Source organism: Abramis brama (assembly GCF_963993115.1).
Source record: "Abramis brama genome assembly, chromosome: 19".
Classification (NCBI taxonomy): Eukaryota; Metazoa; Chordata; class Actinopteri; order Cypriniformes; family Leuciscidae; genus Abramis; species Abramis brama.
In genome coordinates, this window is record NC_139981.1 from 16,733,332 (window position 1) to 16,754,267 (window position 20,936).

The 20,936-nt window shown below is 39.7% G+C and overlaps 1 protein-coding gene across 11 annotated transcripts in view; it reads left to right on the plus strand.

Moving 5' to 3' along the window:
• zmiz1a (zinc finger, MIZ-type containing 1a) overlaps window positions 1-20,936 on the plus strand; it is a 134,325-nt gene that overhangs the window by 103,933 nt on the left and 9,456 nt on the right. For 2 of the 11 annotated variants that reach the window (XM_084092991.1, XM_084092988.1), the window contains 10 exons: window positions 8,595-8,630; window positions 16,602-16,737; window positions 17,362-17,476; window positions 17,572-17,789; window positions 18,117-18,312; window positions 18,405-18,695; window positions 18,773-18,955; window positions 19,701-19,769; window positions 19,906-20,074; window positions 20,405-20,546. In XM_084092991.1, the coding sequence (XP_083949117.1) occupies window positions 8,595-8,630; window positions 16,602-16,737; window positions 17,362-17,476; window positions 17,572-17,789; window positions 18,117-18,312; window positions 18,405-18,695; window positions 18,773-18,955; window positions 19,701-19,769; window positions 19,906-20,074; window positions 20,405-20,546 (1,555 nt within the window). Of the gene's footprint in view, window positions 1-5,068; window positions 5,224-5,862; window positions 6,020-6,179; window positions 6,578-8,594; window positions 8,631-13,605; window positions 13,628-16,601; window positions 16,738-17,361; window positions 17,477-17,571; window positions 17,790-18,116; window positions 18,313-18,404; window positions 18,696-18,772; window positions 18,956-19,700; window positions 19,770-19,905; window positions 20,075-20,404; window positions 20,547-20,936 lie in introns of those variants that run through there. The other 9 variants (XM_084092992.1, XM_084092993.1, XM_084092989.1 and 6 more) reach the window with 8 other exon arrangements.

A 20,936-nucleotide genomic window follows, 5' to 3' on the forward strand; every position in this document is an offset into this window, starting at 1 on the left:
TCCTTTGTCCAACACTCACCCATCTCCTCAAGACGATTTAACTTCCAGAGGTTGTCTTTTCCTGACGATTTTACACGTGGAGCTCTCGGCATGCCAGAACCGCCCCCGAATAATTCACTGATAAGCTGCCAGAGTTCACTTTCCAACAATCATCCATCAGCAGAGCAGCAACGCTTTGTAATCAGCTCTGTTTGAAATCCTGACCTTCTCAGCCAAAGCTGAGTGTCCTGTTCTTGTACATTTGTCAAAGTGAATTGCGGACGGGCATCAGCCAAACAGAGATAAATGGCCGGCAAATGCTGAGGTTGAGGTGTGTGAGTGTACTTTATTTGAGAAAGGCCTGACACGGCTCGCTGTTCAGAATGAAGATAAACGGTCCATTTGAACCATGGTTACTGTAGGACACTTTGGGCCTTCAAAAACAAATGTTTCTGGATGTTTGTTTTTCCTGTTCCTCCTTTTAGATAACTGCGCAATCATTTTATTAATCAATATTTTTGTCTTATTTTTTCCTGGGAAATAGTGGGGTTTTTTTACCAATACATTATTAATTAACATTTTTATTGGGCTTTTATTCTTATATTTTTGGTTTTCATTTGAATTTTATTTCAAGTTTTAGTAATTTTATGTGAATTTCTATTTAACTTTAATTTGTTTTTAGTCATTTTAGTACTTTAAGTTTTTTAATCTATTATTTTATTTTATTTTTGCTTTGTTTCAATTAATAAAAATGAAAACTTTAAATAGTTTTAGTTAACAACAACAACATGCTGGAAACTTGTTTAAACTGAATCTTATTTTATTTATTATTTATTCATTATTATTATTATTATTTATTTTTTTATTATATTATTAATTTATATTTATTTCTTTTACTTTGTAATTTATTTACTCTCAGGTTACCAATAATTGATCTTGCCTTATGGACATTTGTACTTAAAAACAAGACAAAAATACTGATTAAGAAATGTATTTTTGCAGTGAACAGCTGTGATCATGGCAGTATTGCTGTTAATAACACTCATGTGGCTTAAGAAAGTTGTGTGATGGCTGAAATATTTATCATTTACATGATATCTCAGATATTTCAATCCATGCAGAGACTGTATAGTTGCATTCAGAGCAGCTGGTGATAAAGAAATGGCTGGAAGCAGATATGACTCAGACTTCCTCTCAGTGCATCATGGGGACATCCATCTTACCTCTATCATAAGGGCGTCTACCGCCCCAGACACGCAGACGACAGTGGCAGAGCTCAGAATCATAAACCCACTCTCCGTCCCTCTCGTTTACTCTTTCTCTCTTTATCGCTCTACGTCCTTTACGCAAAACACACACAGAAAGAGCGAAGGGGGAAAAGAGAGAGAAGAGATATGAACGTCGGCTCATGGATTTGTCGAGAAAGTGCAGCCCCAGCGAAAAGCCAGTGACAGGCAGGATGGCGACAGAGGGGCGGCCACCCGACACCACACACCGGAGTTCAGTGTGTCTGGCGCGCTCAGAGCCTGAGAGAAGCGAGACACTCCCACATTACACGATCAATGCACATCAGGCGGCCGTGGAGAGGCAGTCACCGGCTGCAAGATGAATCCGTCATGTTTCGCTGTCTCTGTGATATACAATGCAGTTGACACTTGCCTGTGAGGATGGCCAAAAGTCATCCACTTGCACTCAGAATTACACTTTTATTTGCCTCTCGTAAAAGAATAAGTACCTGTAATGGATAAATGCTAGAAGATGTCTTGTACGATAAATGTAATTCATATATATATATATGCTTTGAGTTCTTTTTAATGTTACATTTAACCAGTTATAGTGCTTTAAAATGGTCAATTGGATTCCTTTGTTTTTCGATATGTGATTTTGGCAAATCAAACACACTAGAACCTCATTAGATGTTTGGAGTGTATTTTTTAATTGACAAAGGTAATGAGAACACATTTATAATCACTGCAAAACAAATCTTAATTGGCATATTGGTCTTGCTTTCCAGTAAAAATAGGAATTTACTTGAAAAGCAAAAATAAGAAAAGTATAATATATTTTTAATTACATATTATATGTTAATTAATATATATATTAATTAAATATGTACAAAGAGTTACAAAATATAATAGTATATAAATTGTAAATTAATAAAATAAAATAAATTGAGTTATTTATTAAATCATGGGGTAGGAAAAAATTTGATTTTTTTTTAAAGAAATTATAATATACTATTTTATATATAGGATAATAGTGTAATTATAGTATAATATATAATATAAATATATATTATACTGTTATATATTTTAAATAATTGTGCATATTATTATTTATTATTATTATTACTACACCATCGAAAATGTATTTCTTGTTTGAAGTGTAAACCTCATTGAATTTTGATAATTAATGCTTAAGACTCTTAATAGCTTATGCAGTTTTGTAGTAAAGTAAATGTATCTTGTCGTAAAGATGTTTACTCTTAATGTATTTATACTGGAAAACAGACATACTAATTGAGAAATGATTGCAAATGATGCACTGACAAAAGACACATATAATCAGTGCATTATATCTCTGACGCATGTTTGGCATTATCACCATCTGATCATCTTCAGGAATGTGTCAGAGATGTGGTGCTTGTGGGGGAATGAAGTGCAGTCTGTCAGTGCGTGCTGGTTTGTGGGTGCTGACCTGACCTCTCTGTCTGCGGGATTATCTGGCCGTATTAATCTGTGATTATGGGAATTATCTGTCCACGGTGTGTTTGCTTCTGTTTTTGTGTGTGCGCTCTTATTTAGTCGGATCTTCTCTGCTTACAAGCTACTGACAGACTTTTTAACCAGGCTTTGTTTGGCACCCCACTGCCAGTCCAATAAGATAATTTAGTCTAAAATCTCCCTCTTTAGAGCACACAGTTGTGTCTGTACCAAGAAACGTTAAATACCTTGTCTGAGACGCTTTTATTGAGCATATGTTAATTATACACAGCATCACAATTGCTTTTGATAGTATTTCAGCGGTGCTGTCAGTCACAACAGTCTCCTCGCTTAGATCAAAATCTAGTTCTTCCCTTTATATGCGTCATGCTGATATTTAATCGAGAACAGGTTAGTTGAGAGACTGACAGCTAATGTGTTTGTCTATTAGGACATGTTTCTGACTCGCATACCCCTATTCAGAAAGTCTGCTATTATTTAAACACTTTCATGAAAAAAAGTCAACTTCTCATCACGTTGTGCCTGAACACAGAAGCAGAGATAGTGTGCCATTGTTCAGAGTGAGATGTTGCGACAAGATAATTGCAAGGTGTGTCTTAATTTAAGTGTTTTTAAAGTCTGTTATTGAGCAGATTTGGCACGAAGTGCAGAAGAAGAATTAGTTTGCATCACTTATAACAAGACAAAAATACTGTATATATAATATTATATACTGTTCTTTTAAACTTTCTATTCATCAGAATCCAGAAAAAAAGTATAACGCTTTCCACAAAAATATTGCGCAGCACAACTGTTTTCAATATTCACGATAATAATAAAAACGGTCTCTTTAGCATCAAATCAGAATATTAATATGATAGGATCATGTGACTAAAGACTGGAGTAATGGCTGCTGAAAATTTTAGTTTTGTCATCACAGGAATACATTACATTTTAAATAAATAAATAATTTTCACAATATTACCAATTTTACTGTACTTTTGACCAAATAAATGCAGCCTTGGTGAGCATAAGAGACTTTAAAAAACATTGAAAAGTCTTACAGGCTCCAAACTGTTTAACAGTAGTGTTTTTTCATTCATACAAGTTTAGTCACATAGTTTTGTGACTAAAATAAGTTGGCAAGTTTATGCACTTGACAATTTTTAATCACATTTTAGTAAGAGACCTTACACCATATTCAAGTTTTTGGCCCTATGTATTGTTTTTTTAATTTTATTTAGAGATATAGTTATATATCAAAGTAAAGCTGACACACGTCTCTTCTCTGACTCTGAGTAGCGGATGGGTAAAAATATTATATTGGCCACTGTGGGGTGAAACGAATCTCTCAATGCAATGGTGAGGAATGTTCCTGCTCTACATAGGAAGTCTGTCAGCAGCTTGTAAATCAGCCCAGCTGGAAGGCACGTCAGGAGAGCAACCAATCCGCCATGTCGAGGGTGACGGATCGCTTTCCAGCACCCAGCCGTAATTCACATGTCATGTACACACATGGTTTACAGAGAAGACGCGAGCGCAAATACACAAGAAACTCAAGCCCGGGACCTCCCCGTTGGTTGGATATACCGCAAACCCTGCCTACCTCTGTCTGCATACAGTTCACACTTTATACTTCAGACATTCACTGTCTCTTTGAGTTTGCAACATCAAAAGGATACATCCTTAGTGGGTCACAGTTGCCTTTATATATGTGCGCTTTTATTCAAGGTCCAGAATTAACAATCGCCAAGCAACAAATGTGAATGAATGTTGGCTTTGGCTATGTAAGTAAAATAGTTATTTGTCAGTTGAATGGTACATTTTTTTTAACAAACTCCCAAAAAATTGGTACTTTTACTTATATATATATATATATATATATATATATATATATATATATATATATGGTTGATTATTAGTTGTTTTTTTTGGCAGTTAAGAAATATTTATGATCAGTGAAAAAGTCTACCATTGTCAGGTGAGACAAAAAGTTAATTTTGGACTCTGCTTAAATACATTTATATTACATTTAAATACATTTACACAAATACATTCAATATATTCTTTTCTTTCCTTCTGATGTAATCACTCAGCAACAGTTCAGTTACTTCTAGATGCTCCAGATCGGCTAGATTTTTGGTTCTTACAGAAACAATCAGATTTTTTCATTGTAGCTCATAATCTGCAGCGATAATGCGGTATTATAGTGGATTTTTATATAAAAAAATCTAGGTATTTATCATAAGATTGCTCATTTGTAAAGTACTTAAGTTCACAGCTAGAGAGAATTGTTGGAGTGATGTGTTTGTGTTGGTGGAGGGTTATGACTCACTGCTTAGCAGTAAAAGTTAAAGGAAGCTTGAGTTCCTGTTTGAGCCAGCTTTAGCTCTTCACCTCCTTTTTCATGTAGCCCGTAGCCTTGACATCTCTCATTTTCTCTGAGTTATTTCATCCCCTTGTAGCTTGATATTAAAGGTATCTGTCACACGCAGCACTTCAATGCCGGCCTGGGAGACTGTGTGATGCTTCGTGCTACATTGTAAGTCTTTAGTATGTTGGAGCTTTTAATGATTTATTGCTAATTTGATGTCAGTGGAATGTATTACAGTGCTCTTTTTGCAGCGTCAAGAAAAATCCTGCGGTTGATACAGCATTTTTATTAGCAGATTAGGCAACGCTAATTCAAGAACTGAAGAATAGCTATGTATTAATTCATTAATGGACGCACACTATTGACAGCCTGGGGAAGTGCTGGATCTCTTTCTGATATTCAACACTTTTAGATGTGTGTAATTAACAGTGTTAGCAAGTGTCAAGTTAGGCACTTAGCGTTAAAAGCTAACAGTTTCCATTAATTTCACCCTCACATGACACTCAAGAGGGCCGCCCACCAGCCCCGGGCTTAATTAGTGTGTGTACGGTCTGATGGATTTATACATTGGTGTCATGTGATTAGCTCTCCAATGGACGGGATTCACCCGCTTTGATAGCAGTAATCGTGGGGCCGCGAACACAGCTTTAACTGAATTGATCCGAGCATGTTGTTTGTTCTCAGTCTTCCTCTGGATGATTTGATCACGGGCCAAGATACAGCCCATCTGCTGTGATAGGCCCCGCCCCCCTCTTTGCAAGTTTGAAATGTGAGCCGCTCATGCTCCCCCCCCCCCTTCCGCCCTCTGGCAAAGTGGCCATCGTATTGCATGGGTGTGTGTGTGAGTGTGCGCATGCATGTGTGTGTGTGTGTGTGTGTGTGTGTGAATGTGTGGCTTCCATCAGTTCCAAATGAGCGAGGGTTTTAGGCATGTGGACGTCACTTACAACACAATAAATCTGAGGTGAGAGGACATTTGCTGCTTTTTCTTCCTCGGTCTCCCTTCTTTTTTTTCCTCCACCCCACGTCCCTCTCTCTTTCTCTCTCTCTCTCTCTCTCTCTCTCCCTCTCTCTCTCTCTTTTGCTTCTTTTTTTTAACCCTTTTGAAACACAACGGTGCTTCCTGTTCATTTTGTGGTTTTGCACTGCAGACAGTTTACAGGCTGTCATTGTGTGTGTGTGTGTGTGTGTGTCTGAAGTTTTCGAAGAGCTTAACCTGATTCCCTGTTGGCTACGTCTTGGAGCAGAGGAGCCAGGTATAGCAGGAGCCCATTAGCACAGAACTCCATCTGTGATTGGCTTTGCACTGGAAACCCAGAGACCGCCGCTGAATAATTGATGTGCATTGTGCAGTCGCTGGACAGGCGAAGAGAGGGAAAACAGAGAGAGAGCCCCAGACAATCAGACCGAGATAGACAGAAAGCTCGTAGATTTCTCACGGGTTCGTCTTTGCCTGCTGGTAAAATCCCTTTTTTTTCTGTGCAATGAGAAGACTGCGATGAGAGCCCGATCCCGACCATTGGTAAGTCACGTGACGAGCGGAGTGCATGCGGATGAGTTGAAGGCAGGTGTACTGTATGTATGCGCAGGAACTAACTCGTAAAGAGTCCTGCTCATGATCGAGTCGTAGCAACTGACTGCGTTTGACCTAGTTCCCTCTCTCCTACATAAATGCTCACACATAGAGGGTCAGAGTGGGCTTGATTATCTCCAGGAGGAGAGCTGACCTACTTGAGGCACAGTGTTTTTGTCAGTCCTTTGGCGTTTTAATGCGAGCCTGGCGACAGCTTGGCTCCAGCCAGTTACATGGAGCAGCTCTTGCTCTTCACCGGCTACTGTAGGTGGCGAGTGCATGTTGTAAATCATCGGATGGGAGAAAAGTATTTTGCATTGCATTCGAGGTTTTGTTCTATGGGCCGTAGGGGTCGATTTGAAAGGGGAATGAACGTGGGAATTTCTGAAAGTGGGGGGATGTGTGCTTGCTGTGCCTCTGCTGTTTGTATATTTAGAAAGCTGGCTTCATCTCTTGTGTTTCTAGAGCACTGTCTGCGTCTAGGCACAATCCCTAGATATTTATAGTAAGTAGTTGTTTCTTGTAACTGCTACAGGGTGGCAGTTAAAGCATCGTAAGGATAATATACTGCTGGAGCAAAGTCTACGGGTTCCTGTGAAGTTTTGTTAAAGCTCTCGGCCTCTGCTGATGGGGAAATAAAATGCAGTTTGCTGTAATGAGGATCCTGCTGTTCATGTGTGAAACTTCCTCCTCACTGGTGAGGAGCTTTTAATAGCTCGGTGCTCTTTGCCCATGTGTCGTTTGTGTTTGGTGGAATTGCTTTATTTAAACATGCAGATGTTGTGCTAATGTTTTGGGATAGGCTACAAATGAAAATACAAGTTAGAATTGATTAAATGGATATATAGAATAGTAAGTGTTTTATTAATGGGTCAAGTGTAAATAGCAAAAAGGCATTCAGTTGTTTTAAAGTACCAGTAAATACAAGATTGCCATTTCAAAAAACTTTCTATTCATCAAAGAAACCTGGGAAAGTATGATATTTCCACAATAATAGTAAGCAGACAACTGTTTTCACCATTGATAAGTTTCTTGAGCACCAAATCAGCCTATTATAATTATCTCTGAAGGATCATGTGACACTGAAGACTGGAGTAATGATGCTGAATTTTCAGCTTTGCCATCACAGGAAGAAATTACATTTGAAAATATATTTAAATAAAAAAGTTATCTGTAAAAAAAAAATAATAATAATGTGAATAAGGATATAAACTAACAGCTAAGATTGCTGCACATAGGATTGTCATCATCTAAATCATCAAAACAACAGTTTTAACCATCTGCACCTGAATTTTCTTGTCACAAGGACCTGTTTTAAAGTACAACAGAAATGTTCCATTAGTAATATAGGGTAGTCAGAGCCTATAGGAAAAAAATGTAGACGGTTGAGTTGCGAACTTGTTAATATGACTAATTTGATATTTAGATGTTTCCTCATACAGTGACAAGTCTGTTAGTCATATGAAGCATCGTCAAGATTTATGCATATTTATCATAACTGTAATTAAAATGATGTGTCATATATTCTGTGGTGTATTTTTAACACATTTAGATTTGTAGATGTTGGAATGTCGTGTTAGGGTTTTAGAATTCAAAAGAATCAAATACTGTTTGTTAATACTTTAAAAATGTATCAGCGTAATAATTTTATTAGTGATGATATTATTGTGAAGGACCAAAATGCGTTTAAAATTCTTTTGAGTTGCTCAGCTTGAAATTTCTGACAAATGTGCAAGCACCTGGAATATTTCAGCGAATGCATTGATTTTAGATCATTTCTTCCTCTAAGATGAGAAGTCAGTATATCGCACAGCAGACCAAAACAGAACCAGGGTCCCGTTAAGTCCCATCAATTCAACCAGGACATCAGCTCACCCATTGATGATGTCAACTCTGCTTACTAATACTATCTTGTCTTAATATTGCTTTGCCCCCTTGAGTAAAATGTTGAATTTGAACCCTACAGAAACCACCACCTGCAGGAGATGTCAGAGTGACACAGGTACTCTTCTGTGTTCTAGCATTGTTTGGCTTGTGAAACACATCTAGTGGAGAGCTCTCTCTCTCTCTTTCTCTCTCTCTCTCTCTCTCTCTTCATCGTCACCCTGGGCATTCATTCTGTTTTCTTTTTTTATTCATTTGTACGCAGTCACAGGAGATGAATCACGGTGACGCAGATGCTTTTGATGTGCTTCCTTTGTTGCGGGGGTGTGTGTGTATGTGGGGGGTCATCGGCTTCTGACTGAGCATCCATACCTGTTTCACAGACGCATGGGCTGCACTGTCATCTCAGATTATCCCGGGATTTTCTCCCGTCATCTATTGCGCAGGCACTGTAGGATTCCAGCCCTGGTTTCCAGCTTTTTTCCCAGACTGTGCAGCTCATTGAACAAGAATGACGTCCCATTTTTTGTGGTATTTTATGTTCAAAACACAGCCTTCATCCATATGTCACTCACTTCTGGAGCTGCCCTTTGTCGTGTGCCGGTCTTTCTGTCAGCTCTTCCCCGTTTCATCGCAGTCATTCATTTCCATTTTAGCCGAATCTGTAGCGACAATGCACTGTGCCGTGTGCTTCAAAATCCTTTCCAATTCAAAAGAGCATCAAGCTGTTTTGATTCTCTCAAACACACAGCAGAAAGTCAGCCAGCACGCATTGTGCGGATGTTACTGCACTGTAGGAAGCGCATTACGTCTGTCACTGACAGAAACAGACACCGACATGTGATCGTTTATTTATGTATGAGAACATAAATATGAGAAAATGAGAAATATCAGTTTCATCTGTTTGAGCAGCTCTTTTGTGGTTGTTTGTGTAAGTGTGTGTGTTTGTTGTGCTGGAGAGAGTCCAGAGTGGTTACGTCATACGGTGTGAGCAGTGGTCACTTTGTGGCCTGTTAGCCTCAGTTAGGGGTTAATAAGTCCTACTTGTGTGTGTGTGTGTGTGTGTGTGTGTAGACTGCACACACTCTGGCCTTAATTAACATGTGAGCCTCTCGTACGTGAGGACCTGCCCTGTGTCATTAGTTAATAGTAGTGCGCTGTTGAGCACATGCCTGCTGTACTGCCGGCCATTGAGCACTAAGGGAAGACCTGTTTTATAGACCTCACCAAGCCACAATCACATCAGCTGTGGATCAACGTCCCTCTTAGCAGGCCCAGATAGCATCCGCTGGCATTTTTCAATTTTTTTGGCACTGGGGGGGAATTTTGGAATTTTGTTGAACTGATTTGGATGGTGGAATTCTGTCTAAATTAGGCAGTAAAGTGTAGATGTGGCTAAAATAGTCAATTAAAAAAAGGTTAAACTCTTAAAATAATTTCTTGGCTTTAAGAATTTTGGCTCTGGCATGAAGCTTCCTTGTTATACACCTTGCGTTTTTCTTGTCTCTTCTTGTGTACCCATAACAAGTGTGCATTTTTCTGGCTTGTGTGTGGCGGTATTACACAAATCTCTCTATGAAGACTGTTGGGAAGTTCTCCTTTAAGCTGCTTACACTCACTGGGAAAGACCTGCATTTACAGATTGAAGTATTTAGGATGGATGAATTGAGGAGGAATTTGTACAAATTTGGCTGAGGGACCCAGTATTTTCAAATAAACTGGTTATATGCGACTTAAGCTATACAATTCATAATCATGTTCTTTTTTCGTTTTGTTGCATAAGAGACTAAATTATTGCATAACTGATAGTTTGTCATTCTAGTTATCAGTAAAAATATCTCTTAACTTTCTCTATAGTGTTCTCCATTGGACAGTATTTGCTGTTGGGTTTCTGTTTTATTGCTTTTATAGGTCAGGTAAGGTGATATGATAGTCTCAGTGAGGTGATGATGAAGGGCAGACACAGTATGGTCATGTGGAAGGCAGGGTTGCTTATTTTCACTGAGTGTTCCAGGAAGGTCAGTCGGCATGTCTGCCAATTCACTGTGGCATCTGTCTGATACTCCCACAGATTGAGGGAGAGGGTGAAAGAAAATGTCTCTGAGGACGTTTGAAAATATGGCTTGTGTGATGTATTCCAGCCACATTTACTTTCTAGATGTACTCATTGGGTTTGAAATCTTCCCACTTTCCAAAGCTGTGCACTAGTTAAATATCCAATGCATTCTGTGAATAAGAAGTGGGCAAGACATAGATTGTGTAATTCTTTTAGTGGGGTTTGGCCTTTGGCAAGATAACAGATATTTAACTTCACCAAACATTAGCTCAGTTCCATGTCCTATTGAGCTGCCTACCTAGCATTTTGGAGCATAATGGGTTTAAAGCATCATTTAAAGCATCTTATTCAAAGCATCTTATTCTGCCTTCTAAGATACCTAATTTTGCCAAAATTAAGGCAAGTATGCATGCTTAATGGAAAAGATGATCATTAAATGAATTGCCACAGGCTCAGTGGAAAAACTCCAACTAATATGAAATATGCTTATATTCCATTCAAAACTGAAGTTTATCGATTAAATAGTATGTAAAATTGGGGGAAAAAATACATTATTAGACAGAATTGTGTGTACAGTGCATGTTTTTGCACATTCGATTTTAGCTTAGCAACATGTTAACACAAAACAACAAGCTAAGACTTTGTGCAGAGTGCTATTTGTATAGATGTCCTGCCTATGTAGAGTGCCCAAATCAGACACTTATGAGGTTCCATTTCCATTAGGTTGCTGTCTGTGTAGGTAGTAGGACAGCATGGCAGCTCACTAGGTTTTTGGAACAGACCCTTTGATTAAACAGTAAAGTTTCTGCTTGATTTTGTCCATTTTGACCCAACTCCCTTGTTCTAACCTCCATTTACTGACATCCAATTTTTATTAGCAACATCTGAATAAAAAAGCTCATAATTTAAGCCACAAAACTGGGCGAGAAATGAGAGTTTGGTCGAGTTTGGATTCTGGCAGAGATGAAGCAACCAACCTTAGAAGGAACGATGGGCAAACATTCTTGGGGCAGCCTCAGAGGTGATTTGTGTTACCGGGGGTGACCTGGCTTCCCTACACACCGGATCATTTGGGGATTTACCCTGGTCAGTTATTCAAAGCCCACTAAACCTGCTTGAAGAGCCTCTTCTCTAGACAATGAGCAGACAGGGAGGAGGGTGGGTTTGTGTAGTGTCTGTCTCTCTTCTCTGTTTTGCCAGAAGTCTGTAGAGCCACAGGCTGTTGTCCCCTCAGTAAGATGGTTTCTGCTGCAGTCTGGCACCTTTTATGAACGGCATAACATGGCTAGTATGAGTCACAGATCTTACATTTCTAGCAAATGTGGCTGTCTGCTCACTTGGAGTGCTGTCTTTTTAAAAGAGTGACACAATTATCTAGCTATTACAATTATTATTGGTTGTACTTAGGATGTTGGGATTTTAAAGAGAGGTTATATTTGTGATTTATTTATTTTTACTCTCTCTATGTATATATATTATATATATATGTATGTGTGTGTGTGTTTGTGTGTGAATATATATATATATATATATAGAACCGCCCACCTTTTCTTCAGAAAATGTATTTATATTAACATTTTTAAGTGTTTTATGATGACACAATATGACACTGTAACCCATTAATTTGTAAACACTGTTAATGTCTTTGTTCTCACTCTGAAATTACTTTTTACACAGTGTTTAACAACAGTTGTTGCAGCTGCCGTGTTGTGGTGATAAATGGCACACAAAGTATGCAAAGTCTCAGACTGTATTAGATTCTGGCTGGTGTAAGCAAACCTCAGTTTTAGTGTCTGGCATAGCTTTCTGAGAACTGTGCTCTGTCGGTACTCATCTCTTCCTGCTGGGATCACTGCCTGGTGCACACCACCGTGAGCCAGCCCTGCCACCATAATGCCCGCTGACATAGACCCAACACACAGCCATGCCACCGAAATGGCCATTGCCACAGACCCAGCAAAAAGCTACAGTAGCATACTGCCAACTTAACACTCAACACAACCCTTTCTGGAGCAGGTGTCTGGCAATGCGAGCAGGTCTAAATGAGGGAAGGTAGACAGATGAAAGGAAAATGGAGACAGGGAATGAAAGAGAAATGTGATTAATGATGATTTACTGGTGAGTAGGGATGCATGATATCATTTGTTAGAGAAACTTTTTGGTACTCACTGCTATTGTTTGTTATTGTTGTAATGTACAGTGGGATGTATGATTTAAGGACAGCATGACTGTTTCACAAAAAAACTTCATACAAATATAAATAATAATTGAAAAATGAAAAAATAAAAGTATAAATAAAAAATATGTAAATAATAAAATGTATGATTATGACCACTTTAACGGTAAAAAGTTTTTCTGCATGTGCGCTTGCGCAGTTTTCTACTTGCACAACAGGAACTTCACGCGGATGCAAATTAATTGTCGTTAGTCTCTGAATTTGTCCAGTCTAGAGACATTTTGTTGTGCTGCCAGTGTTTCAATATACAGAGTATATAGCGTGTACGCTCAATATTGTTGTGGTTTTTTCTTACTGGAGCATTTTAATGAGTATATGAGTATATATCAAAATCAGTGCATCCCTTCTTATGAGAGAGATCCCAATACAGTAAATACTGTGCATTAATATGACAACACAGCCCTGTGGGTAGCGGTGGAGGTGATGATGTTTGCGGGAGAAACCGTGTAGCTGTATTCAGCTAGGTGAGAGAGATATTGTAACGCTGCCGGAAGGTGCCGTGTTGATTAGGTTGTTTTTCCATGAGTTTACTGGATGAATTGCAGGCAGGAGAGCTTCTAGTCTTTGTTACGTGTGGGAGGCATGCTAGGCGGGGAACATCAGTTGAAAATTGGCAGGCGGCGTCTGGCTGTAACCTGTCATATGAGCTCTAAGTTGGTCTTTTGTGAGAAAATAGCAGTTGCCAGCATGCAGAGGTAGTGATTTAGCTGGCCGATAAGCTCTCTGTAATGGCAGGGTAGAATAATTCTCATTGAAGTAGGTGGGTGATTCCAGCCTCCTGCTCCAATCCTGCTGGGACGGCTTTCACGCCTGTCGCAGAGAGGTGAGAAGCGTTCTCTTTGAAACAGACCCCTTTGATATATTTACACAAACGCGTTTTTCTCACTGTAATTGTGTGTTTGAACTTGGAAGGGAAACTTGGACTCATCTTAAAGCAGTTTCTTGGAAGTACTCCAGTTAGGATTCAGCAATGCATTAAGGGTCCTTGAATTTTATTCTAAAATGGTTATTAATGCATGCATTAAATGACTTATGTCACACTAATGCAAATGAAAACTGTAATTTACTCAATTACTTCGAAACCTGCTTTAAACCTGCTTGACTTTGTCTTTCTTAGACCACAAACAATTTCAGTGTTGAAACAAAACAGTTTCCAAACAATAAAAGTGAATAGCAACCAAACAAAATCACCATAAAGCATAAAAAATGACATTACATTACAGTCAATATTTCCCTCCAACTTAACTCCCATATCTCATTTGTTTTAAATATTCTACTAAACCAGTGTTTCTCAACTGGTGAGGCACGACCCAAAAGTGGGTCGCAAGGCCTTGTTTGAGTGGGTTTCTAAATATTTTTCTGATGTGATACTTTTATTTTGAAAGACGTGCGTGAAAGCTGTTGACGACTCTGTCAGACGCAGTTTAAGTAAAATGTGCCTGAGAAAACTGTATTGCCTGATTCAGTATCTTCTGTCAAATGAGATGTTGCCAGTCTGTGTGTTAGTGTCATTATTCCAACATTGTTTTCGTTACTAACTTGTTACTGAATAAACTCTTTCACCACCTTTACAGTACTGTTAGACTTTATAGTGTGTTTGTAGTGTGTGCGCTCTTCAATTGCGTGTGCAAATTGTGTGTGTGTGTGTTAACCATTTTTTAAAAATATATTAGTGTGGTTCAAATTTCAAAAAATTTGGGTCGCGGCTTAATGACCACGGGAAATTTTGGGTCCCATGGCCAAACCAGTTGAGAAGCACTGCACTAAACAACTCCTTTTTTGTTTTTGTGTCACATAATAAATAAATTCATACAGGTTTGGAATGACATGAGGGCAAATCAATTATTTTTAGTTGAACTATCCCTAAAGTGCAATCTGTGGTAAATAAGACTGAGGAGTGTGTGTTGTAGTGTTCTTCATGTTCATGAGCTTGTGTGCCCGTTTACATTCCCCCAGCAATAAAGGCGCTGGAGACAGCTGAGCAGTCTTCATAGTCATTACTGGCTGATCGATTTAGAGAGGAAAGAGCCAAGACAGACGTCTGTCTCTCTGCACCAGACTCAGAGAGAGAGAGAGAGAGAGAGACAGAGAGAGAGACATTCTGGACTCTTGACACCACCCTCTCTGTTCAAATAGCCGTAGCAGGGTTTTTTTTACTCATCTACTGTCTGTGAAGTAGATTTAGAGAAGAAAGAGGGGTATTGTTCCATGTATGAACTCGTCTTAGGGGAAAGAGAATATTTTATAAGGTCCCTTGTAGAATCTGTTTGATGGCAAAGGAAGACTAGAGGTGCAGCACCACTGAAACAGTTCCTGGCTTTTGTTCTTGTTCTCTCGGCGTGTGATTCAGTTTTTTAGAGAATATTTTTTTTCTACTTGTTCTCTATGTGCAGCTCTGAGTCATTCTATGAAACAGGCACCTTTTTCGTGTTGGAATGGGGATTTTTTTTTTTTAAATACATTGTATGATTTTAAATATTCTTTCAGACAAAGAGCGTCTTCAAGTGATGATAATTGCATTGTACCATCTCAAGTTAAAATATTATTTTGAGATATTCTGAACTTGTGAGTTGTGACATTGGGAATGTGATGAGGTGGAACATTTCAAATGAAAAAACTTCTCCCTGCATATCCTCCTTATAATATTTACAAAAATATACAAAATAATCACATGAAATATGTTTTAATACAATACATTTGTAATTCATTTTTTAACAAATATGCTTACATTTATAAAACACTTTATTGCAGTTGTTTGTGTTTAGTGCACTTGTTGTGGACACAAATGGTACTCTTGTCATGGAATGACTCAGCTAGTCGTGAATATCTATCTAAATAGTGTCAGCTGGAAAGTACGAGGACCGTTTGTATGAAGAGCACTTAAATGCAGTGTGTTTCAGCCGTATGCGGCATGTAGAATCGGTTAGACTAGAATCTGGCTACGTGCCAGCTGCTGCCATCCCGAAACCGACTCCATCACCATGGTGAGAGGCTTGTTTTGTTAGCCCTCTCAGGAGTAAAGTGCTGCCAGGACACATCACAGGCATGATTCACCAACCTCAGCACTGATTCTCATCTCCCATTTCTCGCTCTTTCTCTCCCCGCCTTCATCATCCTACCTTCACGCGAGTGGAAGACAGGTCTTCTGTAGTAGGATCACTGCTTAATGTGCACTGCAGATGAAAAGCATATGATCCTATGAGAAGCACACTGACAAGCTATTATAGAGGATCCCAAGCATGCTTGTACCTGTACTGTGATTGTAGTGTCCTCTAGTGGTAAAGACATGAACTGATTAAGACACTTTTGGCAGCATTATAACCATTGCTTATACTGGGGGTTAGACATTTGAACAATCCCCCTAACCTTAAAAATATGGAAATTTGAACATTAACGATACTTTAAATTGTGCTACTCGTTAAGTACAGATGTGCATGTGATAAGGCTGATCACTTAGAAAAGTATTATGATTTACACTAAAACTGGTGTAAAATTCCATAGACTTGGATTAATGAGCTTGTTCGACTTGGATCACCAAGAACACTCAAGCTACTTCAAACCAGTCAGAACTATTCAGAGGCCAAGTACCGAACTTTGCTGCAGTGTGTACGTGGCCAGAAACTACATAGCAACACCATGGCATCCTATCTAGCATCATGGCGATGAGTTTTGCTCCTGCTAAATAGCAATCTGAAGATCAAATAAGGAAGATTGCTGTTAAGTTAAAAGGTGATTTGTCTCTCTGCCAAAGATCTTTCCTGATCTCTCTTTCTCTTTGTTTGTCTCTTTTTCTCCAGCACTCCTGTCGTCCTGGTGCGAGGAGCTGGGACGGCTGCTTTTGTTACGACATCAGAAGAATCGTCAGAGTGAACCACAGGGCAAAGTACCCTTGCAGCCGCCCATGAACTCTATGAAGCCCTCGCTCTCACATGGGTCAGTACCCAGACAAAACTCTGCTCTACAGATAACCCGATGCTCACTGATGCTGTTATAAGCACTGTTAAAAACTCTCAGTAGTCTCACCCCTTCTGCTTTCCCAGAATTTCCTCTTGAAATGAAGTCCTAGTGCACACATCCAGCAAATAATTATTTGTTTTTATGTGGCATGTGATCTTGAAGACTAGGCTTTTCCAAGAAGCCATTGACCAAGCTTTCAATAACAGCCATGTAAACATGATGACATCACCACAAAGCTGTGCTGTTGAAATTTGTTATCATAACATTCCAAACAACGACAGATAAAACATGATAACGTAACTTTACTCTCTAGGTACGTCAGCTAGAGTTTGATCGATTGCCAGAGAAAACGTTACCGTGCTGGAGAGGGTGTGAGGCTGAGGAAATTTACTAGCTAAGTGATGTTTTATAGAACATTTTGTGCTCTAGGGCTGGTGATTGGCCTCTCTCGCAAACATTACAGCTTCATTTTCATGGAAAAACAAATGTTCTGTAGTCAGGGGGAGCGTTTTCTCTATCAGGCTGTGTCGGAGTCAACTCTTTCTCAATGCATCTTTGATGCCACTGATCTCACATTACTGTTTGAATACTGTTTTGTAGTGATGGGTCCTTTCCATATGACAGCGTTCCCTGGCAACAAAACACTAACCAGGCCCCGGGCTCGCTGTCAGTGGTTACAACGGTGTGGGGAGTTACCAATACCTCACAAAGTCAGGTGAGTCACACTCACACATATAGTCTCACTGTATGAAAACAGTAACATTGATAGCGATAACATTGATCTTTTAACCAATGTTGCTTTTGATCTAGGTATTGGGTAACCCCATGGCCAATACCAACAATCCCATGAACCCTGGAGGCAATGCACTAGGGTCGGGTATGTCAGCCAACAACCCAGGGATCAACTCACCTCAGTTCCCTGGCCAACAACAACAGTTTTCAGCCAAAGCGGGATCCAACCAGGCCTACATGCAGCAAAGCATGTATGGTCGTCCAGGGCACCCGGGAGGAGGCGGCTTTGGTGCAAGGTAATGTTTCAAGACGTTTCAAGCATTAGAGAGTTCCAGACAGGATGATGGGAAGCTGTTTGACAGAGTTGCTTTGCATCACTCTGGGAGATTCAATAAGCTATAGAAGTCTCCCATTAGTGATACTTGACACACGTTTTTTAAGCCAACACTCAGTTCAAGGATGTTTTTCTCGAAAAGAGATGATATCACCTTCTTGCTGTGCCAAGTGCAAATCCAGGAAAGATATATGTGGCGTTCCAACAGTTTTATTCCAATAAATTGACATTTCTGTCTCTGTCAGCTGTGATTATAGACGCTTATGTGATGTGTATTCCTTCTACTCAGTTACCCGGGCGGGCCGAATGCGGCTGGTGGTATAGGCATGTCCCCTCATACACGACCACCTTCTGATTTCACCCAACCTGCTGCTGCCGCCGCCGCTGCTGCCGTCGCTGCCGCTGCCGCCACAGCAACAGCCACTGCCACAGCAACCGTAGCTGCCCTGCAAGAGACCAACAAAGACATGAACCAGTACAACCAGGTTGGTCTCTCTCTGGTTTTGGCTCCTTACCCTACCCTGGATTTTTAACGATTCCACTTACTCATCTGAAATTCCGCTGGCCTTCTCCACAGGTCTGCTCCTCTTTTCAGATGGGGCCAACGCAAGGGTACAACAGCCAGTTCATGAACCAGCCAGGGCCCCGCGGCCCCCCGTCCATGGCAGGAGGCATGAACCCAGCTGGTATGGGAGGTGGCATGAATAGCTCCAACATGAGCGGCCCACCTATGGGAATGAACCAGCCCAGAGGCCCAGGGATGGTACCCTTCGGTGGTCACGGGCAAAGGATGCCCCAACAGGGTTACCCTGGACCCAGACCTCAGTCTATGCCCATGCAGGGCACTAAGAGGCCCTATCCAGGAGAGGCAAGACATTATTACTTTCAGCAGACATACTGTATTTACTATTTCTGCTGGTGAACTAATTTTTTTTTCTTTCACAGCCTAATTATGGAGGCCAGCAGTTTGGACCCAATGGCCAGTTTCCCAACCAGCAAGGGCAGTACCCTAACCCAAACGCTTCTAGACCTCTTGCGTCACCCAATTACCCTGGGCAGAGGATGCCAGGACAACAGAGCTCTGGCCAGTACCCCCCAACAGGGGTAGCCATGGGCCAATACTATAAGGTGAATTCATATTGTTTGGATTTTACAGTCTTAGTAGACACAATTTTCTTGAGGAAATTGTTTAATTCAGCTGATTTTTTTGAAAAAGCCACATTCAATTCAAATTTGTGGTGAAAGAAAGTAGCGACAGACCTTTCTTCCATATTGTGATGTACATCTGAGTGTAATGGATTATTGAAAAAGAAAGAATGTAGTGTGGGAAATTGGTTCTGTGCATCCAGTTGTTGATTCGATTTTCAGATGTGGGCATTGCACTAAAAAATGATTATGAGTTTGCATTCGATTGTAAGAAAGGGCAGAGTTTAACTGGAGTAAATGATTGAAGAAGTCCAGCATATGTCTTCAGAGAGGAGTCTGTCGTTTTGGTTAAAACTTACGAGGTCAATAATTTTTTTTATTTTTTTTACAAATTTTCACAATAATATCTATAACATGCATTTACAAAATAGATAAGGGTGAATTTTTTTTATTTCATCCTGACTTTCAGAGTTTTTATCGAAGATATACTTTAAAAATGTTGTCTAGGATTAAATGTTAATATCTTTGATTAGATTTTGTCTGGTTTTTGAGCTGAAAATTTTCATTGAAACTGTCATGGAAAACATGAAATATGAAAACATTTTAGTACTGTTGTTTGCCTCACTGTTCATATTTATTTTTGCTAGTTAAGAGAAAAGAAATATTATATTAATAGCAGTTATCTTGCTTTCTTGCTTTTAATACTCTATGCTCTTTCCCATTTCAGCAAGAACCGTTCAATGGTCAGAACACCAATTTCTCTGCAGGTGGTTATGGGTATAATCAAGGAAATGGGGTAGGTGGTAAAACTATTGTGTGTGTTTACATACACAAATATGTGTAATCATTTTCCATTTGTACTATATAATATGTACAGATCTGCTCTATATTTAGCGATTGTATTCAGTAATCATATGTCTCTTTGGCTAAAGCCTCCTCGGCAGGTGGTGAACTATCCACACTCACCGGTTCCTGGGAACCCCACACCACCCATGACTCCAGGAAGTAGTATCCCTCCATACTTGTCGCCTAATCAGGATGTCAAGCCCCCGTTTCCTCCAGACATGAAGCCAAGCTTGACGTCTCTTCCTCCGCCTCCAAGTGAGTCTCGCAAAGAAACCACACACACAACCGTTATATTGCATTGATCTCCGCTCTGTCTGTATTACAAGCTCGGTCACAGTCTATCAGAATAAACCCCTGAGAACCCTTTGATCCGCCACCTGCAGCTGAGTAGAGAAAAAAGTCCCATTGCACATTTGTCTGAGATTCATGCATTTTTCACATCCACTCAGAGCTCATTCATAATAAATATGCTTTGGTGGGAAAGGGTGAAACTAGGTGAAGAGAAAGCCAAACTTGAAAGCATTGATACTCTAGTCTACATGGGAAGACTATGAATCCATCTAATCTCAATATTTGTTCCCATAGCCAACCCCAACGAGGAACTTCGCCTAACGTTCCCCGTGAGGGACGGAGTGGTCCTGGAGCCCTTCAGATTAGAGCACAACCTGGCCGTCAGTAACCATGTCTTCCATCTGCGCCCCTCCGTCCACCAGACGCTCATGTGGAGGTACGTGATGTGTGCATGTTACTGCCATAAACCGTGCAGGCTCTTATATTTCTGTCTCCCTCATTACACTCTCAGGTTGTTCCAAACCCATATGATTTTTCTTTCTGCATGTAACACAAAAGTAGTTTAACAGACTTAAATGTTGGTCTTTTACTCAAAGCTATCATATAACTTCAGAACATCCAATGCTGATTAAAAGTTTGGGGTTGGAAAGATTTTTTTTGTTTGTTTTTGAAAAGTCTCATGCTTACCAAGGCTGCATTTATTTGATCACAAATACAGTAAAAACTTAAAATATCATTACAATTGAAATATATTTTGAAATGTTTTTATTCATGTGATGCAAAGCTGAATTTTCAGCAGTCATTACTTCTGCTCCTTCAGAAATAA